Source organism: Rhinoderma darwinii, chromosome 1, assembly GCF_050947455.1.
Source record: "Rhinoderma darwinii isolate aRhiDar2 chromosome 1, aRhiDar2.hap1, whole genome shotgun sequence".
NCBI lineage: Eukaryota > Metazoa > Chordata > Amphibia > Anura > Rhinodermatidae > Rhinoderma > Rhinoderma darwinii.
Window position 1 is genome coordinate 340,173,560 of NC_134687.1, and position 20,166 is coordinate 340,193,725.

Consider the following 20,166-nt stretch of genomic DNA (forward strand, 5'->3'; position numbering starts at 1 on the left):
GTATTAAAAATGCCTCCGGATCAGATTACATTTTTTGTAGATTTTTATCAAACTCATTGTGGATAGATTACCATTACATTAAGCAGAGCCTTGCACCACTGGAGCCATGGGTTTGAATCCGACCAAGGGCACAGTGTTTAGAAGATCTCCCTGTGTGCCAGGAGTTTCCTCCCACACTCAAAAGATAGGGAATTTAGATTGTGAGCCCTACTGTGGACAGTGGGTGATGTACATTTTTTTTTTTGCAGGACAGGAATATGCTGGTGCTATAGAAGCAATAGAACATAAAAGCCATAAATGAATCCTATACCAATAATTACCATTTTTATGTACACCATCCCATGCATTTTTTCCTCTTATAACTCAGTTTGAATTTTTGGAAGGGAAGGAAAAGGAATTGCATACATTAATTTGGTTTTATATTACAATAATGCAGCTTAAAAATTATTAATGTTCAAACATTGGCAAGTATATAGTTTAAAAAAAAAAAATACACACTAGTCATTTACAAGAAACGGTCTTTATTTAAACCTTGAGGGTTTACTTCTGGCTGGATTCAGACTTGGACGTGGAGGCTCTCAGAGATGAAAGTCTACGTCTCTTGGCGATCTGCTCCTGGCGCTTCTCCTTGGCTTCCTAAAATAGAATTTTATTTTATCTTATTTATACTAAAGATGTACTTCAGGGAAACAATTAGTCTAAAATTCCAAATATTATCGCTAATGGAGACCCTTATGCAATACCTAATGTCTGGGGAGACTTCAGTGTACTTTAAATAGTGATCATACCTTTGTTCTCTTAGCCAACAGCTTGGCATATTCTGCCGCCTCCTCCTTGTTCTTCTGAGTACGCTGCTTCTTCAGGGCGATACGCCTACGCTTGTGCTGAAGAACTCTAGGGGTCACAAGACGCTGGATCTTGGGGGCCTTGGTTCTGGCCTTCTTGCCTGTTAAAATAAACCAGGTTATCACACAATGTGTGAGGCGTTTGCCTACTTATGCAACACAGGCCAAAATTATTTGCCCAAGTGCAAAAACGGAACGGCACTGCTGAATACATTGCTTAGTACAGCTTAACATTTTTATACTCCCGTGTTCAAAATTATTTGATAATCAGGAAATTCATGTCTCTGACCTACTTCAACTTAAGATATGTGACAGGCCCCGTATCTCTGTGCAATTAGAATACGAAGCAGTCACCCCCCCTCCTGAGTGGTAGATGTGTGAAGAGGTCAGTCAGCATTTTGCAGCTGTGCAACCTCCCTCATAACATGATGGCTTGTATCATTAATTGTGGCCCTGCAGTGAGAAGAAATCCTTTTGATCCCAATTTCAGTAATAAGTTTCAGAAAGGTGTTTAAGGAAACATTATGGGCTGGTTCCGTTTTTTGGCACTGTTTTTGATGCCGATACCACGCCAAAAAAACTGCCCAACAGGATTTTTTTTCCAGCGGGGAAAGAAACCCCAAAAAAGAAAAAACCCTGCAGTTCAGTGTCTGAACTCACATTGAAATCAATGGGAGGCAGAAAAAGCAGGTTTTTTTTGCGGCTGTTTTTGCCCAATGGCTGCGGACGAAACGCTGCAAAGGAAGTGCAGGCAGGGCAAAATCTGCCTCAAAATTCCCGATGAAAATTTAGACAGATTGTTCTGCCTGCAAAAAACTATGTGAACTAGTCCTTAAAAGACTGGCTGCAGGCAGGGTAGTGTGATAAAACAAAAGTATACTCACCTGGTAAATACTTGTCTGTGATAACATCCCGTTCCATCCATATGACTGCTGCAGCCAATCACTAGAGCTCTGCTGGTAAGAAGAGTGCATCAGCGCCAAGACCAGTGATTAACTGCAGCGGTCACATGGATGGAACAGATCATCCAGTTATTTACAAGTAAGCACCGGGGGATTTACCAGTTGAGTATACTTGCTTTTTATTACCACATCCCCTGCCTGCAGCTAGCCTACGAAAGGGGCTTTCCGGAACATTTCTATTGACAGAAGCCGCCATAAAAAAGCAGCACCAGGGCTACATACAGCAGCTTGTAGTTTCCTGCCAGCAGACAGCAATTTCTGCTATATTCACATGGTCTAATGGCGCCGCAGAACCAGCCAGCTAAAGGCAACCAGTCATCAGTTTTGACAACCCTAAAAAGATAATAGGGACTAAAAGAGACATTCAGAATAGATCCTTGTGTATAACAGAAGTAATAAAGCATACTTTAGTAAAAAAAATAAAAAGTTAACTTCTGCACTATATACAAATAACTCAGGATACTTGCATACTGAAGAAATGCCCAGGGAACACTGTGTCCCAGCCGCAACCCCTCCTATCTAGGCTTGATTGACATCAGACGCCCCCTGCATCATCCACTGTTCCCTGCAAAAATATATAGTTTAAGCCCCGATTGCCATTGAGAACACTTGCCAGCTAAAGAAACGCACAGCAGACATGAAGGCTGGGTTCCCACGTAGCATAAACGCTGCAGAACTTCCGCAAAATAATTTTGTGCCGAAATTCTGCAGCATTTACCGTAGCAGCAAAGTGGATGATTAAAGTCTAACTAAACGTTCAAACTTCTGACACGTCATAGTGCCATGCCAGAAGTTTTGATTGGTGGGGGTCCGAGCACTGAGACCCCCCACTAATCGCTAAAACAAAGTGTCAGAAGTGCTCGTGTGAGCGCTGAGCCGCTTTGTTTCTGTTCGGCTTTTTCCAGAAGGCCAATGTAGCGGTGTACGGGCTCAGACTTTCTATTGAGCCAGTACACCGCTACATTGATTTCCAGAAAAACACAAACGAAGCGGCTCAGAGCTCACAAGAGCACTTCTGCCACTTTGTTTTAGCAATTGCTGGGGGTCTCAGTGCTCGGACCACCACCAAATAAAACTTATGACATGTCAGAAGTTTGTTGAACCTTTAGTTACCCTTTAAAAAAAATCTCATGCCCAACTTGCGGAAAAAAAAACGCAGCATAAACTAATTGACCTGCAGTGAGGAATCTAAATCTGCAGCATGTCAATTTATGCTGTGTTTTCGTTACTTTTCTGTTGCGACTTTTGCGGCAGAATCGCAGCGATTCCGCCGCAAATATCGCAACTGAGGAATAAATAAAAAAATTTTAAAAAAATCACTCACCCAGAACTCCTTCCTGCAGTCCGGCCTTCTGGGATGACATTGCATCCCATGTGACCACTGCAGCCAATCACAGGCTGCAGTGTCATCTGAGGAGGCCAAACTATGCACAGAGAAGAGGGTAAGTATGAACTTTTTTTTTTCCGCAGCAGAAATGACGTTAAAAAAGCTGCAACATAACATTGTCCGAAAAACCGCACTGAAGGTGCTGTGGGTTCCAGGTCTGATACGCTGCAGTTTTCAAGCAGCGTATCTGACCCGTGGAAGCCTGGCGTTCGAGTAATCTGAATATGGCACAGGAGTGAACTGGTTTCTAAGGTATGCTTTACTACTACTGCTGCGCACTAATATTGTGAAAGGTCTCTCTAGCCCCTATTATATCGGTTTAGGGTCAAAACGGCTGACCGGTTGCCTTTAATGTACAATGGCAAAACCATGTTAATACAAGAAAAATTACCAAATTTACTATGTTGCACCATTACTGCCGTAGTGCAAGTTTGCCTTTATTACTAGGAGGTAGAGCACTACTAGAACTACCAAGGGGAGCAAAACCTAAAATGACATGTAAAGCAAGTTTGCACATTCCCAATTGCATTGTGAGGTTGCTGGCTCCTAGACCTGGCTAAGATTTGGCCAGGCCTATTAGTTTTCATTGCAATCTGGTGTGCATGATGTAGAATCCTTCACAGGTCATGATATAAACCATTCAAGAAGGTACTACATTTATCAGCACCAATTTTCACTATGCCTGGAAGGTAAGTAAAGTACACATGAAATATTTACCATCCTTAGAAAGAGGCTTCCTGACTACATACTGGCGTACATCATCTTCTTTAGACAGGTTGAAGAGCTTGCGGATTCTGCTCGCCCTTTTTGGACCGAGGCGACGAGGAACGGTGTTGTCAGTAAGGCCGGGAATATCTTTCTCACCTAAAAATAAAGCAAAAATTCAATATTTACACCAAGGTGAATCTTACAAAGACAACAGTTTCATGACAGCGCTTAGCTACTAGAAGGTATTGCTGTGAGGAAGAGGTTAAATGGAGTGCAGCAGACGTACCACAGCATAATGATAGAACAGTGACCAGGGCATGAAGCGTGCGCAATTTAGTGCCTAAAACAGATGGTCTTGGGAATAAACTCATTTCTCCTCAACTTCCCCATGACAGGTGCCATGGTATTACAGAAACTGCTTTCAGAGATCTGATCTGCACAGCATGAATATAGCTTACTCTGCTAACTAGGATTCTGTCTTCCGCACCAAAGAATCCTCCATTACTGGCTCCCATCCTACTGTCTAGAGTGAAACCCGGAGCATGGATTGTCCATGCTTTGGTTTATCACCAATATAACCAAATATAATCTGGGTTTTTTTTGTATCTCAATCTCCTGCACTATAATTTGTTATAACTGGAGGTGCGCTTTCATTTTCCAGCAGCTGCCATAAGATCAGATATTAGCCCTTTCACAATACATCTAAAATGGATAAATTATAGAGCACAATATATCTAGACACAGTCATCTCTGCAGGTGTCCCCATATCCGGTATACTAAAAGGCAACGCAGCACGTGCTTGACTGGCAGGTGTCTATCTGGAGCAAAGCTTAGCGGCTGGGGAGGGAAAGTGGATTTTAAAGAGAACCTTTCACCTGCCCATACACGTGCAGCATGTAATGGGCAGGGCTGTACAAACCCTGGGGCACTTTACATTTTTTTCTTCTACCCTCCGTTATTTAGATATCGGTGCCGTTATATTTGGCACCCAATGTTTAAATAACCCCCTGAACAGTCAATGGGGCATGTAATGGCAAGGGGGCCTGTAACATGGCTGTGACACTGTCCAATCAGATACAGACAGCATCAAAGCAAGAGATGGAGAGAGGAGAGCGTGTGCGCACGCACAACTCTTTAGCTCTTGCACTGCCTGTAGCAGACACGCCCCCTTGCCAGTTCACAGACAAGTACAAGACTGATCTCCTGCGAGAGATCAGTCTTGTACTTGTCTGCCGAGAGCTGGAGAGCGTGCGCGCACACACGCTGCCCTCTCCAGCTCTTGCTGTGACGCTGTCTGTAGCCGGCTGGATAGTGTCACAGCCATGTTACACGCCACTTGCCATTACACACCCCATTGACCGTTCAGGGGGTTATTTAAATATCGGGCGCCAAATATAACGGCACCGATATCTGAACAGAGAAATGTAAAGTGCCCAAGGGTTTGTGCAGCCCTGCCCATTACACGCTGCACATGTATGGGCAGGTGAAATGTTCTCTTTAAGGCAACGTGCATACTTGGCCCATTTGTTACACTTTCATTCCACAACAAAAGTACAGTACAACGCATGTGAACCGTGTAGATTTGAAGGCATTCTTGCAGATCATCAACTCAGCCCTGTCAGGTTTCTTCTAAATTTCACAAAATTGAAAGGGCGAAGTATGCTGCAAGATCCACATGCAGATACTGCCATTTCTACAATGGAAAAAAATGAGGCACTCTACTCAATTCAGAATACCCTAAGAGGTTATTTGAAAATAGGATTCATTTTTTTTTCCAAAATAGATTTGTAATGGTCTAAATACACTTTTCAAAAATAAAAAAAAATCAAGTTGTCAGGAAACAATGCAATAATTAATATCTTTGTATAAACACTCCGATACAAGCATGCCTATGTGGCTCAATGTAATACAATAAAAGGTTCAAAAACCTTTGTCTACAAATTGAAGATTACAATTATCTTTTCAAGAAGTTGCATAATACAGAAAATGCATTATCAGCACAAAATAACCAATGGCAGTTATCAATTCAAGTTTCAAAGTAGAACCTGAACAAGCTTAAACTGTAGCTCCTATAAGGAGTTCAGTCAGAATCAGCCATGCTCCACACACCCCCAAAGACAGTCTACTTAAAGAGGATCTGTCACCAGATTTTGCAACTCCCATCTCCTATTATTGCAGCAGATCGGCGCTGCAATGTAGATAAGAGTAACGTCTTTTTTTTTCAAAAACGAGCATTTTTGGCCAAGTTATGAGCATTTTTATATTTATGCAAATGAGGCTTTCTTAAGTACAACTGGGCGTGTTTAAAGTTATGTCCAAGTGGGCGTGTATTGTGTGTACATCTGGGCGTTTTTACTTCTTTTACTAGCTGGGCATTGTGAATAGAAGTGTATGATGCTGACGAATCAGCATCATCCACTTCTCTTCACAACGCCCAGCTTCTGGCAGTGCACAGACACACAGCGTGTTCGAGAGAGATCACGCTGTGACGTCACTTCCTGCCCCAGGTCCTGCATCGTGTCGGACGAGCGAGGACACATCGACTTACCTGCAAACGCTGATGCTGCTGCAGAATCAACTGTAGCCTCTGTCGCCTGGTGCCGATTTGTCCTCGCTCGTCCGACACGATGCAGGACCTGGGGCAGGAAGTGACGTCACAGCGTGATCTCTCTCGAACACGCTGTGTGTCTGTGCACTGCCAGAAGCTGGGTGGTAACGAAGAGAAGTGGATGATGCTGATTCGTCAGCATCATACACTTCTATTCACAACGCCCACCTAGTAAAAAACGCCCAGATGTACATACACAATACACGCCCACTTGTACATAAAAAAAAAAAACTTTACTCTTATCTCCATTGCAGCGCCGATCTGCTGCAATAGGAGATAGGGGTTGCAAAATCTGGTGAGAGCCTCTTTAATGTCTGTGTACCCCCCCAGATAGAGAATCCAATTTGAATGTTCGTTATTTTTAGCAGGAGACTCCCGATCCCATCATCCAGGCCACGTGTGTTCATTGTTGCCCCCAGTGTTTGCTGGACATTCCCCGTTTGAAATTATATTGGCAGAGTTCCTGTCAATATCCTCTCGATACCAGACAGTGGCCTGGAAGCTATCCCGAATTCCCTCTGATTCGTTGTGGGAGAACTGTGATGAAACTACCCCAGGTTTCAAAAAAATAAATAAAAATAAAAAAAATATTCTACGAGGTCTCCTTTCAGTTCAAGGTTTCTGCCCAATCCATTTGGACTATGTAGGTAAATTTGTCCAAAAACGTTCTGAATGGTGGTGCATGTTTTTGTAACCACATTTGTAGAATAGATTTTACTCCAGCCACAGCCATCATGTGTAACAATTTACCTGCTCCCTTTGAAGTTATATATATCCTTGTCAAAATATCCAAATAGCCCATAGAGCATCATTAGGTGCTCAGAATTTTTACGCAGCGTGTGGATAAGATTTGTTAAATCTCATCCAGTATGCTGCTACTGTATTCCGCTGCGTTTTTTCCATCCGAAAGAAAAACGCAGCAATTCTGCAGCGTGTGGACGAGCCCTTATAGTGTAATTTTTTTTTATCCCAGTATTGTTGAATTATAGGACATGTCCACAAGCAATGATACAAATTTGCATCAGGTTGTCTGCATTTAAAACACTCAGGGTAAGGCCACACGGTGCGGCCATGTTGCGTTTTTAAACTGTAGCAAGTCATTTTTCAATAGATATCAATGGTGAAATGTTTGTTATGGACAGACTGCTGCTATTATATTACAATGTGTTTTTTGTGCAGTTAACTGCATCTTCATAATGTCCCACCGCATTCAGTTAATGATCGCGTTGCCAAAGTTGTTGCTGAACTGCTTGCGTTTTTGCTAACAGTTCTGCAATACAATGTAATGAACTATATACAGGAAGCACCTAACAAACTTCAACACGGGTGAAAACAATGTCCATCAATTATTTCCTTTATAAACGCAACAGAACTGCAGCATTACAGAGACAAAAAACGCACAGTTGATCGCATGCGGTTTTCAAATGCAACAAAACCACGTCAACGACGCACCGTGTGACCTTACCCTTAGGGCTGTCATATTGAAAATAGGATTTTTAAACTAGACATCCCCTTTAAGCCCTTAAGCATGTGAACTAGTTGGCACGTTCAGGACAGAGCCCCATTTTTCAAATCTGACGTGTCACTATGTGGTAATAACTTTGGAATGCTTTTACCTATCCAAGAGATTCTGAAATTGCCTTCTCGTGGCACATTGTACTTTAAGTTAGTGGTATAATTTGGTCGATACACTCAGTGCTTCTTTGAAAAACACCAAAATGCTTTTATTTTTCTAGGACGTCACAAGGCTTAGAACTTTAGCAGCAATTTCTCATATTTTCAAGTTTCAAAAGGCTATTTTTACAGGGGCCAGTTCAGTTCTTAAGTGGCTTTGAGGGCCTTATATATTAGAAGCCCCTATAAATCACCCAATTTTAAAAACTGCACCCCTCAAAGTAATCAAAACAGCATTTAGAAAGTTTCTTAACCCTTTAGGCATTTCACAGGAATTAAAGCAAAGTGGAGGCAAAATTTACAAACTTCATTTTTTTTTGGTAGAAAATCGGATTTAATCCATTTTTTCTGCAACACAGAAAGTTTTACCAGAGAAATGCAACTCAATATTTATTGCCCAGATTCTGCAGTTCTTAGAAATATCCCACATGTGGCCCTAGTGTGGTAATGGACTGAAGCACCGGCCTCAGAAGCAAAGGAGCAGCTAGTGGATTTTGGGGCCTCCTTTTTTTAGAGCATATTTTAGGCACCATGTTAGGTTTGAAGGTCTTGTGGCGCCAAAACAAAAAGGAAACACCCCAAAAAGACACCATTTGGCAAACTATACCTCTCAAAGAATTTATCAAGGGGTAGTGAGCATTTTAACCCCACATTTTTTATGATGAATTTAGGGTAATTAGGCCGTGATAATGAAAATATTTTTTTCTAATAAAACTTAGTTTCACAATGAAGGAAAAAAATACGGGGACATATGTAAGCTGTGGAGTATATCAGGGCATAATAGAGTAGAATAATGGGGTAAATAATCCACAGATATGTAGCCAGGGTCACATAAATGGTGGCCAATCTTATCCGCTTTTAGAACACACTGAGCATTTTGCAGCGCCATATTCTGAGCGCCAGAACTTTATTTTCTCCCCAACGGAGCTGTAAGAGCGCTTATTTCTTGCGTACAATCTGTAATTTTTCATTGCTACCATTTTGGGGTACACAATTTTTTGGACCACTTACTCCATTTTATCGGCAACAAGGTGACCAAGAGCCAACAATGTTTTCTATTTTTTTTTTATATGCGTGTTCACCGTGGGCTGTGAGTGACCATTTCACTTTCTTCTACGGGTCGGTACGATTACAGCGATACCATATTTATATCGTTTATGTTTTGCAACGTTTGCACAATAAAAGTCTGTTACGTGTTCATTTTTTGCTCATAATAAAAATCTTATAGGAAAAAAAGGCAGTTTATTTTTTTCAACTTGTAACTTTTTATACTTTTGTACCAACATTTTTATTAACGCTTCTTTGTCCCACTAGGGGATTTGAAGGCCTGCACCTCATCATGTAGTGCAATGCATTAGAGCTGTCCGTCATTCACTGTCAGAAAGCCTATGAGTCTCCACCTCCGGGCAGGGCCTAATAGGCTTCCGTATGTGGCAGACCAGGAGGCCATTGTTAGGGGACCAGGAGGCCATTGTTAGGCCTTCGGTTGCCATAGCAACCATTGGCATCACTAAGATGCCGCAATTGCTTTTGATCGTGGCATCTAAGTGGTTAATGGCAGGGAGATAGCTCCGTTCCCTGTCGTTGCAGCAGGGTGTCAGCTTTAACATACAGCTGACACCTGCGGCCTCCGCTTCGGAGCCTATCCCATCTTCTTGCGATTGGAGGCCTTCTAGGCCTCACCTCTGGGCAGGGCCTAACAGGCCACCGTACTTGGCAGACAGGAGGCCATTAATAGGCCTCCAGTTGCCAAAGCAGCCATCTGAACCCCACGATTGTTTTACGGGGTTCCGATCTGCTAGTGACCCCATAGATGCAGCACTCGAGCGCTCCATCTAAGGGGTTAATCGGCCAGATCGGAGGCTAGCTCCGGTCCTGGCAGCAGACACAGTAGCCTCTTATCGCGATGCCATAATAGTACGGCATTTCACATTAACAGGCCAACGCTGTGACGTAATAGTACGTCATAGGGCGCAAATGCTCACAGCGTATTTGTTGCAGATTTTCGGGTGAATTTGCCACTTATTGCATCAAACACGTTACAGACAGCAGACAACTTTACAGGTAAAAAGACTTCGATATATACCAGGAATGAGTCACTAACACAACTGACTAGATTACATATTTTTCAAAGTACTTTGGGAGTTGATACTTATATCCATGTGCATGTAACAGAAAAAATTATGATCTAGCCACAGGATAGGCGATAATTGTCCAATCGCTAGGGGCCCCACCACTGGGAACTCCATCGATCCAGAGAACACACTGTATGGAGGACATCGACTGCCACTCCAGTTAATCATGTGCACTACTGCTCCATTCAAAGTCTATATGACTGATACACAGCCGGGAACAGCACTCCGCTATTTACGTCATTCTCAGACACTGAATGGAGCTGCCTGGCCATTCAAACTCACTACACGTCCCGCAGTGAGGAGGAACACAGGGTTCAGGGACCCCCTGTTCTCAAAATCAGGGGTTTCCAGCGGTGGGGCCCCTAGTGATTAAAGAGGCTGTCACCAGATTTTGCAACCCCTATCTGCTATTGCAGCAGATAGGCGCTGCAATGTAGATTACAGTAACGTTTTTATTTTTAAAAAACGAGCATTTTTGGCCAAGTTATGACCATTTTTGTAGTTATGCAAATGAGGCTTGCAAAAGTCCAAGTGGGTGTGTTTAAAAGTAAAAGTCCAAGTGGGCGTGTATTATGTGCGTACATCGGGGCGTTTTTAATACTTTCACTAGCTGGGCGCTCTGAAGAGAAGTAACATCCTCTTCTCTTCAGAACGCCCAGCTTCTGGCAGTGCAGATCTGTGACGTCACTCACAGGTCCTGCATCGTGACGGCCACATCGGCACCAGAGGCTACAGTTGATTCTGCAGCAGCATCAGCGTTTGCAGGTAAGTCGATCTTACCTGCAAACGCTGATGCTGCTGCAGAATCAACTGTAGCCTCTGGTGCCGACACGATGCAGGACCTGTGAGTGACGTCACAGATCTACACTGTCAGTGACGTCACAGATCTACACTGTCAGAAGCTGGGCGTTCTGAAGAGAAGTGGATGATACTTCTCATCAGAACGGCCAGCTAGTAAAAGTATTAAAAACGCCCCGATGTACGCACATAATACACGCCCACTTGGACTTTTACTTTTAAACACACCCACTTGGACTTTTGCAAGCCTCATTTGCATAACTACAAAAATGGTCATAACTTGGCCAAAAATGCTCGTTTTTTAAAAATAAAAACGTTACTGTAATCTACATTGCAGCGCCTATCTGCTGCAATAGCAGATAGGGGTTGCACAATCTGGTGACAGAGCCTCTTTAAACAATCACCTGTGTAAGTGAAAATAGTAGATTCTAGGAATACCCTTTTAAAGTCAGCGAGATTCTCAGGAAGAATCAACATTTGGGCAAGACTCTGCTCCAGTTATGTCACAGGTACCACCTTCTGGCAACATGAACAGTTGGAACAAGACTTCGTCCATATACATTTGAATACGCTCGGATTGAATTTATTACTTCTGCCATGCTTCTCCCGACTTGCTAAAATGAAGTAATTGGATAACTGCTAAAGCCACTCATTGTGTTCCCAACAGTAGTCGTCAGACTTTAGGATTGTGTCCGGACCGTATAGCAGAAGTCTGTGCATAACCCACTTCAGAATAGCACAAGGTAGCATCCCTGAGATGCCCGTACCACAGGAACTTTACAAAAACCCATTCAAAGTGACTTTACAGCAGGCTTTTAGAAATTCCAACCACAACTCACCTTTCCTGACAATAACCAAGTTCAACACACTCAAGTTGGCATCCACAATACAACCACGCACAGACTTGCGTTTGCGCTCGCCAGTCCTCCTGGGGCGGTAGCAGGAGTGACCCTTGCTGAGAAGAAGACGGACACGGCCATGAGTGAGGACACCCTGTTTCATGGGGAATCCTTGCCTGTCATTTCCTCCGCTGATGCGCACAACATATCCCTGTTTAAGAATACAGAAAATTATCCACTTTATAGCACCACAAATCTCCACACTGCAACACCACTCACAAAAGAAACCGCCATACCTTCCATTCTTCACCCAAAGGCTCAGCGGAGACTTCTGTGGCCATACGTTTTTCATAGAAAGTCCGCAGTTTGCGCTCATCATCCACTTCAATGAGCTTCTGGCAGCCAGTGGCTGGGAAAGAAATATTAAGCTGCAGAAGGAAAAACACAAACAAAAAACAAACATTATAAACAGAGCACAATAGAAACATATTACAAAACCTGCCACTGCCAACTCCACTACTAGGATATAACATCAAGTGAGGTGGGCACAACTAAGTGATGCCATGACAAGTGAGAGCTCTACAGGTTTGCAGCAACTACGCAGGTTTCACCAAGGAGTTGGAACTCTATTCCCACTAGCAGCAGGTGACGACCATACTACAGCATGGAAGCAGCGGCCTACAACAGGAAGCCAGCATAGAGCCGGCAAGTGACGCACCTATTAGTTACCATTCACCGTTATTTACGTTGCGGCTGCGCTAAACAAGGCCTGTATACATAGCCGCTACCACCACTGCCATACACGACAGCAGGGCCCGGAGCAGCACGTACGGAGCACCAGGCACGGATTGTAGTCACTACTAGAGAACACAACTGTATGCACCACGTATAGGCAGCCGCCATGTCTCTCCCCCTGCACACAGCCTACCGGCAATCCGCTGCCATCTGGCCCCCTGACAACCATGAAAACACCGTCATCGCACACAGCCGGCTTCCTCACGCTCCATACTATACTGCCCGGGAGGTGTTTCCGTAGATAGAGCTTTACAAGACTCCGTTTAGTGGTTCATTTCTCGGCTCACCTTCATGGCCGCCGACCAGTTTGCCTGAGGTTCCCTGCCGGAAAGAGGCCGAGCTTCCGTGCGGTGACCTCACATAAGGTGGGGGGAAAAGATTGTCTTAACGTTACGAGAAAATAGTGTCTAGCAGCGCTCGCGCCATCTGGTGGTGGGAGGTTAGTATGTCAGCTTCCAATGACTTGGTGGTGATGATTATTATAGTTTATTCACTACTAATTGATATTTTCGTGCTTTATAATTATTATATCACAGTAAGTCAATTGTTTGATCTGTGATTTGTTTTCTTCTTTGCGACACAATAAAATAAAACATATAAAGAGCAAGAAAAATAACCAGTTTAATATTAACCCCTTCCCCCTGCTTGCATTCTGGGCCCTAATGACCAAGACATTTTTTTAGTTTTTCTATCGTCACATTCAAAAAGATATAAGATTTTTATGGCTGTATGAGGACTTGTTTTTTGCGGGATGAGTTGTATTATTCAATGGCACTGTTTTGGGGTATATAAAAAATTTTTATTAACTTTTATTTACTTTTTTTGGGGGGGACATAAAAAAACACAGCAATTTAGTCATTGTTCTATGCGTTTTACTTTAACACCGTTCACCATGCAGCATAAATATCATGTTACCATAATTCTATGTGTCGGTACGATTACGACGATACCAAATATGCATAGTTTTTTTTATGTTTTACTGCTTTTGCAGAATAAAAACACTTTTGAACTAAAATAATTTTATTTTGCATCGCCACATTCCAAGAGACGTAACTTTTTTATTTTTCCATCAATATCTCCATATGAGGGCTACCATTTTGGGGTACATGGGACTTATTGATTAACCTTTTATTATTATTTTTTTGGGGGGGGATGGAAAAATATAGCAATTTTGCCGTTGTTTTTTGCGTTTGTTTTTTTATGGCGTTCACCTTGCGGTTTAAATAATATACTTACTTTATTTTTTGGCTCATTACGATAGCGGGGATACCATATATGTGCAGTTTTTATTTTATTTTTACACTTTTACTAAATAAAACCACTTTTTGTGGGGAAAAAAGTTGTTTGATTTTTTTTATGTGTACCTTTTATTAATTTTTATTTCACCTTAATCATTTTTTCAGTCCCACCTGGGGACTTCACTATGCGATCTTTAGATCGCAGATATAATGCTTTGGTATACTTCGTATACCAGAGCATTACTGCCAGTATTAGGCTGGGTTTACACGACCTATTTTCAGACGTAAACGAGGTGTATTATGCCTCGATTTACGCCTGAAAATAGGGCTACAATACGTCGGCAAACATCTGCCCATTCATTTGAATGGGTTTGCCGACGTACTGTGCCGACGACCTGTCATTTACGCGTCGTCGTTTGACAGCTGTCAAACGACGACGTGTAAAATGACTGCCTCGGCAAAGAAGTGCAGGACACTTCTTTGCAACGTAATTTGAGCCGTTCTTCATTGAAGTCAATGAAGAGCAGCTCAAGATTACGGGTGTCAAAGACGCCTCGCATAATACGAGGAGCAGCATTTACGTCTGAAACGACGCAGCTGTTTTCTCCTGAAAACAGTCTGTCTTTTCAGACGTAAAAGCCACTTCTCGTGTGCACATACCCTAATACTAACAGGCAATCTATTAGGATGTACCTCTGGCACGGCCTAATAGGCATATAGCCAGGGCAGACCTGAGGGCCTTTGTTAGGCCCCCGGGTGCCATGGCACCCCATCGGATGACCGCAATTGCTCCAACACTCTGTAAACTACTCAAATGCAGCGGTCGCTAATGACCGCGGCATTTTAGGGCTTAAACGGTCGCGTTTGAAGTAAACATCGATCGCTACCGTTGGAGCAGGAGCCCGGCTGTCATCCGACAACTGAGCACCCGCTCCAGCCTGCACGGAACACCCGTGCAGGTCAGGTCGTTTATTAAAGGGAATGTGTCGCCAGAAAAAAAATTTTTTTTTGTTAAACAATTATTATTTAAAGAGGCTCTGTCACCAGATTTTGCAACCCCTATCTGCTATTGCAGCAGATAGGCGCTGCAATGTAGATTACAGTAACGTTTTTATTTTTAAAAAACGAGCATTTTTGGCCAAGTTATGACCATTTTTGTAGTTATGCAAATGAGGCTTGCAAAAGTCCAAGTGGGTGTGTTTAAAAGTAAAAGTCCAAGTGGGCGTGTATTATGTGCGTACATCGGGGCGTTTTTAATACTTTCACTAGCTGGGCGCTCTGATGAGAAGTAACATCCTCTTCTCTTCAGAACGCCCAGCTTGTGACAGTGCAGATCTGTGACGTCACTCACAGGTCCTGCATCGTGACGGCCACATCGGCACCAGAGGCTACAGTTGATTCTGCAGCAGCATCAGCGTTTGCAGGTAAGTCGATCTTACCTGCAAACGCTGATGCTGCTGCAGAATCAACTGTAGCCTCTGCTGCCGATGTGGCCGTCACGATGCAGGACCTGTGAGTGACGTCACAGATCTGCACTGTCAGAAGCTGGGCGTTCTGAAGAGAAGAGGATGTTACTTCTCTTCAGAGCGCCCAGCTAGTAAAAGTATTAAAAACGCCCCGATGTACGCACCTAATACACACCCACTTGGACTTTTACTTTTAAACACACCCACTTGGACTTTTGCAAGCCTCATTTGCATAATTACAAAAATGGTCATAACTTGGCCAAAAATGCTCGTTTTTTAAAAATAAAAACGTTACTGTAATCTACATTGCAGCGCCTATCTGCTGCAATAGCAGATAGGGGTTGCAAAATCTGGTGACAGAGCCTCTTTAAGTGATTACACGTTGTTTTAATTTTTAAATTTTTTTCAAAAGTCAGGAAATATTATAAATTAGATTCTAATTTATAACATTTCCATGTGCTGAGCACTAGAGGGAGCAGTTCCCAAAATTGCAGCATTGGCATGTGGTAAAGCAACCTCATTGCTTTATGCTGCAAATTTGGGGTAGACACACTCTCCTCTAGTGTCCTCACACAATCCCCCCTCCCTTCTTCTGGCTAGTGCCAGGAGAAGGAGGGGTTTGAATCTTCAGGAGGATTAGATACAGTGCTAAGCAGACAGTAAAGGCTGTCTTCACATCAGCTTTGCTTTCCGTTGAGGGGTTCCATCTGAGCTTTCCGTCGGGGGAACCCCTCAACGGAAAGGCAAATGGAAACCTCAGCTTGCATTTGCATCAACATTGATCTCAATGGTGACGGAAACTTTACTAATGGTTTCCGTTTCTCACCGTTGTGGAACGGTTCCCTTGTTTTGACGGAATCAATAGCGCAGTCAACTTAGTTTCGTTTCCCAAATGGGGTCAGTTCTCGGGGGTTTTCACTGTACTGGTACCTATCTGTCCTATCTTTTGCGCAGCCTTTCTATGCCACGGACACCTTCCCGTAAATACAAGTGAATGGGTCTGTAATTACGGAAGAATTCTACAAATAAATATCTGAAAAATGTAAACACAAAGAACATACTTGCCAACAGTCCCAATTTTGGCAGGACAATCCCGCAAACCTGATCACAAAAAGGGGCATTTTTTATAAAAATGTGCATGAAAAGTGGGTGTTTACAACCATTTTGGGTTGTGGTCCAGAGCGGAACGGGGCAGGGTTTAAAATGCTCTGATTTCGGCAATGGTAAACATTAAAGTATATTAGTAAGTTGTAGAACTTTTAATTTATACAGTGATGATTCTTTATTAACCTCTTCCTGCTGCATCTATTTTTGGTTCATTTCATTTTCGTTTTATCCTCCATAGACTCTCAACTATGGGGATGTGTAACATCGCGTCCTGCAGCGCTGAGCACGGATGCACCTCGGATGTGAAAAACTGTAGTTTTTCATGTCCGAGATGCGCAGCGCTCATGTGAATCAGGCCTTAATGTAGTGGGATACTTTTAAAAAATATTTTGTGGGGTGGAATAGAAAAAAAACCGTAATTTCTCCATTGTTTTTTGGGTTTAGTTTTTACAGTGTTCGACATGCGATAAAAATCATGTTTTAATTTTATTTTGCAGGTCAATATGATTAAGGCAATATCAAATTTATATTGTTTTTTTATGACACTACTTTTACAAAGAAACAACTATTTGTTAAAATATACATTTGTTTAGTGTGGCCACATTCTGAGATCCATAACGGTCTTATTTTTTTATCGATGAAGTGGTCTGAGGGCTTGATTTTTACGATGAAGAGGTTTGGGGGAGGTGTTCTGTAGTTTTTATTAATACCATTTTTAGTACATGTGACTTTATGATCACTTACTCCATTTTTTTGGGAAAAGCAAGATTACAAAAAAGCAGCAATTCTAAGCAATTCTCAGCAGAAACAGTCGAATACAGCGCTAGGCTATTTTCATCAGTCCCATAGACATTGAATCTAGCGGCGGGCGCATTCTCGACCGCAGCGTGGAGAAACGGGGGTTCGGGACTCCCATTCTCACGGTTGGTATGGTTCCCAGCGATTGTGGTAAAACCCCTTTAACACTTTTCCGAATTTGGGCATTACTGTACGCCCATTAGGCCTGCAGCCTATAAGGTGCTGGGAAGACTACCTGCACAGGCCGGCGTGATAACGTCACTGCATCACGCTGGTCTGCGCAAGCGTCCCGCCCGCAAGGCTGTGCAGCACTCTGTCCGTTGCGGGAACGGGGCAATGTAAGTACAATGTTTTTTTGGGGGGGCCCTATGTGGCAATATACACGGGGGGATTGCTGTGTAGCACTATAACCACGGGGGATTGCTGTGTAGCACTATATACAAGGGGGAGCTGCTTAGCACTATATATAAGGAGGGCTGTATGGCACTATTTACAAGGGACTGCTGTGTGTCACTATATACAAGGGGGGATTGCTGTGTAGCACAATATACAAGGGGGGAGCTGCTTGGCACAGTATACAAGGGGGGGGGGGGGCTGTGTGGCACTATATACAAGGGGGGAGCTGCTTGGCACTGTATACAAGGGGGGGCTGTGTGGCACTATATACAAGGGGGGATTGCTGTGTAGCACTATATACAAGGGGGGAGATGTATGGCACTTTATATTTATATATATATATATAAACACACAAGGGGAGGGCTGTGTGGCACTATATACAAGGGTGGGCTGTGTGGCACTGTATACAAGAGGGGGGGTGTGTGGCACTATATGCAAGGGCGGCTGTGTGACACTATTTACAAGAGGGGGAGGGCTGTATGGCGCTATCTACAGGGGGCTGTGTGTGGCGCTAACTACAGGAGGTCTGTGTGGCGTTATCTACAGGGAGGGCTGTGTGGCGTTATCTACAGGGGGGCTGTGTGTAGCGCTATCGACAGGGGGGCTGTGTGTGGTGCTATCTACAGGGGAGTGTGTGGCGCTATACACAGGGGGCGGTGTGGTGCTCTCTACAGGGGGGGTTGTGGGGCGCAATCTATAGGTAGGTGTAAAGGATTTACCAGACACAGCTTCTGCGTCGACGCCCGTGATTAATCAGTCTGCATCTGCTCCTAGGTCTGATAGAGTGACTCAATCTGCTACCAATCAGGCTGGTAGGCTGAGGAGTGGGAGACAACCTGGCCAGACGGAGCTAGCTCCCGCCCTCGGTCCATACATACCTTCATTTCCTGCTTTTTCTTTGCCTGTGATTCTGTTCTGTTTCCTGGCTCTGCTGTGCCTGCTTGTACTATTGACCTCTGCTTCAATTTGTCCCTGGCTTTACTGACTACTCTCCTGCTCTGCGTTTGGTACCTCGTACACTCCTGGTTTGACTCGGCTCGTTCACTACTCTTGTTGCTCACGGTGTTGCCGTGGGCAACTGCCCCATTTCCCTTAGCTTCTGTGTACCATCGTCTGTTTGTCTGTCGTGCACTTATTGAGCGTAGGGACCGTCGCCCAGTTGTACTCCGTCGCCTAGGATGGGCCGTGCAAGTAGGAAGGGACTGAGTGGCGGGTAGATTAGGGCTCACCTGTCTGTCTCCTTACCCCGGCCATTACATAATCACAGGCCCATATACCTTTTCTACCCTGGTCCCTGACACACTATGGACCCCCTTGAGGCCCTGGCTCAGCAAATGCAGGGCCTCTCCCTACAGGTCCAAGACCTGGCTCAGAGGTGCAACCAGCGTGATGCCACCCTGGTAGTGCCCTCCACCTCACCTCTTGAACCCCACCTCAAGTTGCCTGACCGGTTCTCAGGGGACCGGAAGACTTTTTTCTCCTTTCAGGAGAGTTGTAGGCTCTATTTCTGTCTTAGGCCCCACTACTCAGGTTCTGAGAGCCAGCGAGTGGGTATAATTATGTCCCGGCTCCAGGATGGCCCCCAAGAATGGGCCTTCTCCTTGGCTCCTGACGCCCCTGAACTTTCCTCTGTTGACCTTTTTTTTCTGCTCTCGGGCTCATCTATAACGAGACTGACAAGACTGCCTTTGCCGAGAGTCAGCTGGTGACCTTACGTCAGGGTAAGAGACCCGTTGAGGAGTACTGTTCTTCACTTTAGGAAGTGGTGTGTAGCTTCTCGGCGGAATGACCCTGCCTTGAGGTGCCAGTTTAGATTGGGTGTGTCGAACGCCCTGAAAGACCTATTAGTTAGCTATCCCTCTTCAGACTCTCTAGATCAGGTTATGGCTTTAGCGGTACGTCTGGACCGACGTCTCAGGAAACGACGACTTGAGCGTTTTTTTGTGCCTTCTCCTCTGGCTCCCCTATGATGGCTCCCAAGGTTCCGTTGCTTCGTGCTTCCACGAAAAACTCGGATGAACCAATGCAACTCGGGGCCTCCGTGTCTCCCCAACAACGTAGAGAGCTCCGCAGGAAGAATGGTCTCTGCTTCTACTGTGGGGATGACAAGCATCAAGTGAACGACTGTCCTAAGCGTAAGAATACTCCAGCCGGAAAACTTCCGCGCCTAAGTGACCATCGGTGAGGTCGCTTGGGCGCACAGGTATTTCCCGTAAATATGAAACCTAATAAGATCTTGCTTCCCTTTCAGGTCTCTTTTGAGGGTAGGTCTGCCACCGGCAGTGCCTTCATGGATTCAGGATCTTCTGCTAATATTATGTCTGTGGAATTTGCTATGTCTCTAGCTATGCCATTGATTGATTTGCCTAAACCTGTCCCGGTAGTGGGTATCGACTCCACTCCTCTTGCT

The 20,166-nt window shown here is 44.1% G+C and overlaps 1 protein-coding gene across 1 annotated transcript; it reads right to left on the reverse strand.

The window, feature by feature from the left end:
• Positions 1–504: 504 nt before the first annotated feature.
• Positions 505–13,146, reverse strand: RPS6 (ribosomal protein S6). Its single transcript, XM_075825822.1, has 6 exons — positions 13,039–13,146; positions 12,253–12,384; positions 11,957–12,167; positions 3,912–4,058; positions 789–946; positions 505–636 (listed from the first exon to the last, which is right to left on the reverse strand). Exons 1-6 carry the CDS (start codon positions 13,042–13,044, stop codon positions 541–543), a joined length of 750 nt encoding a protein of 249 aa, XP_075681937.1. The 5' UTR covers positions 13,045–13,146; the 3' UTR covers positions 505–540.
• Between the last annotated feature and the right edge of the window lie 7,020 nt (positions 13,147–20,166).

Bases quoted from the DNA above. Each gene is read 5' to 3' on its own strand.
- RPS6 (XM_075825822.1), bottom strand. The intron at 12,168-12,252 runs GTATGGCGGTTT...ATTCTTAAACAG, and splicing joins CTTTGGGTGAAGAATGGAAG to GGATATGTTGTGCGCATCAG. The intron at 637-788 runs GTATGATCACTA...ATTCTATTTTAG, and splicing joins TGTTGGCTAAGAGAACAAAG to GAAGCCAAGGAGAAGCGCCA.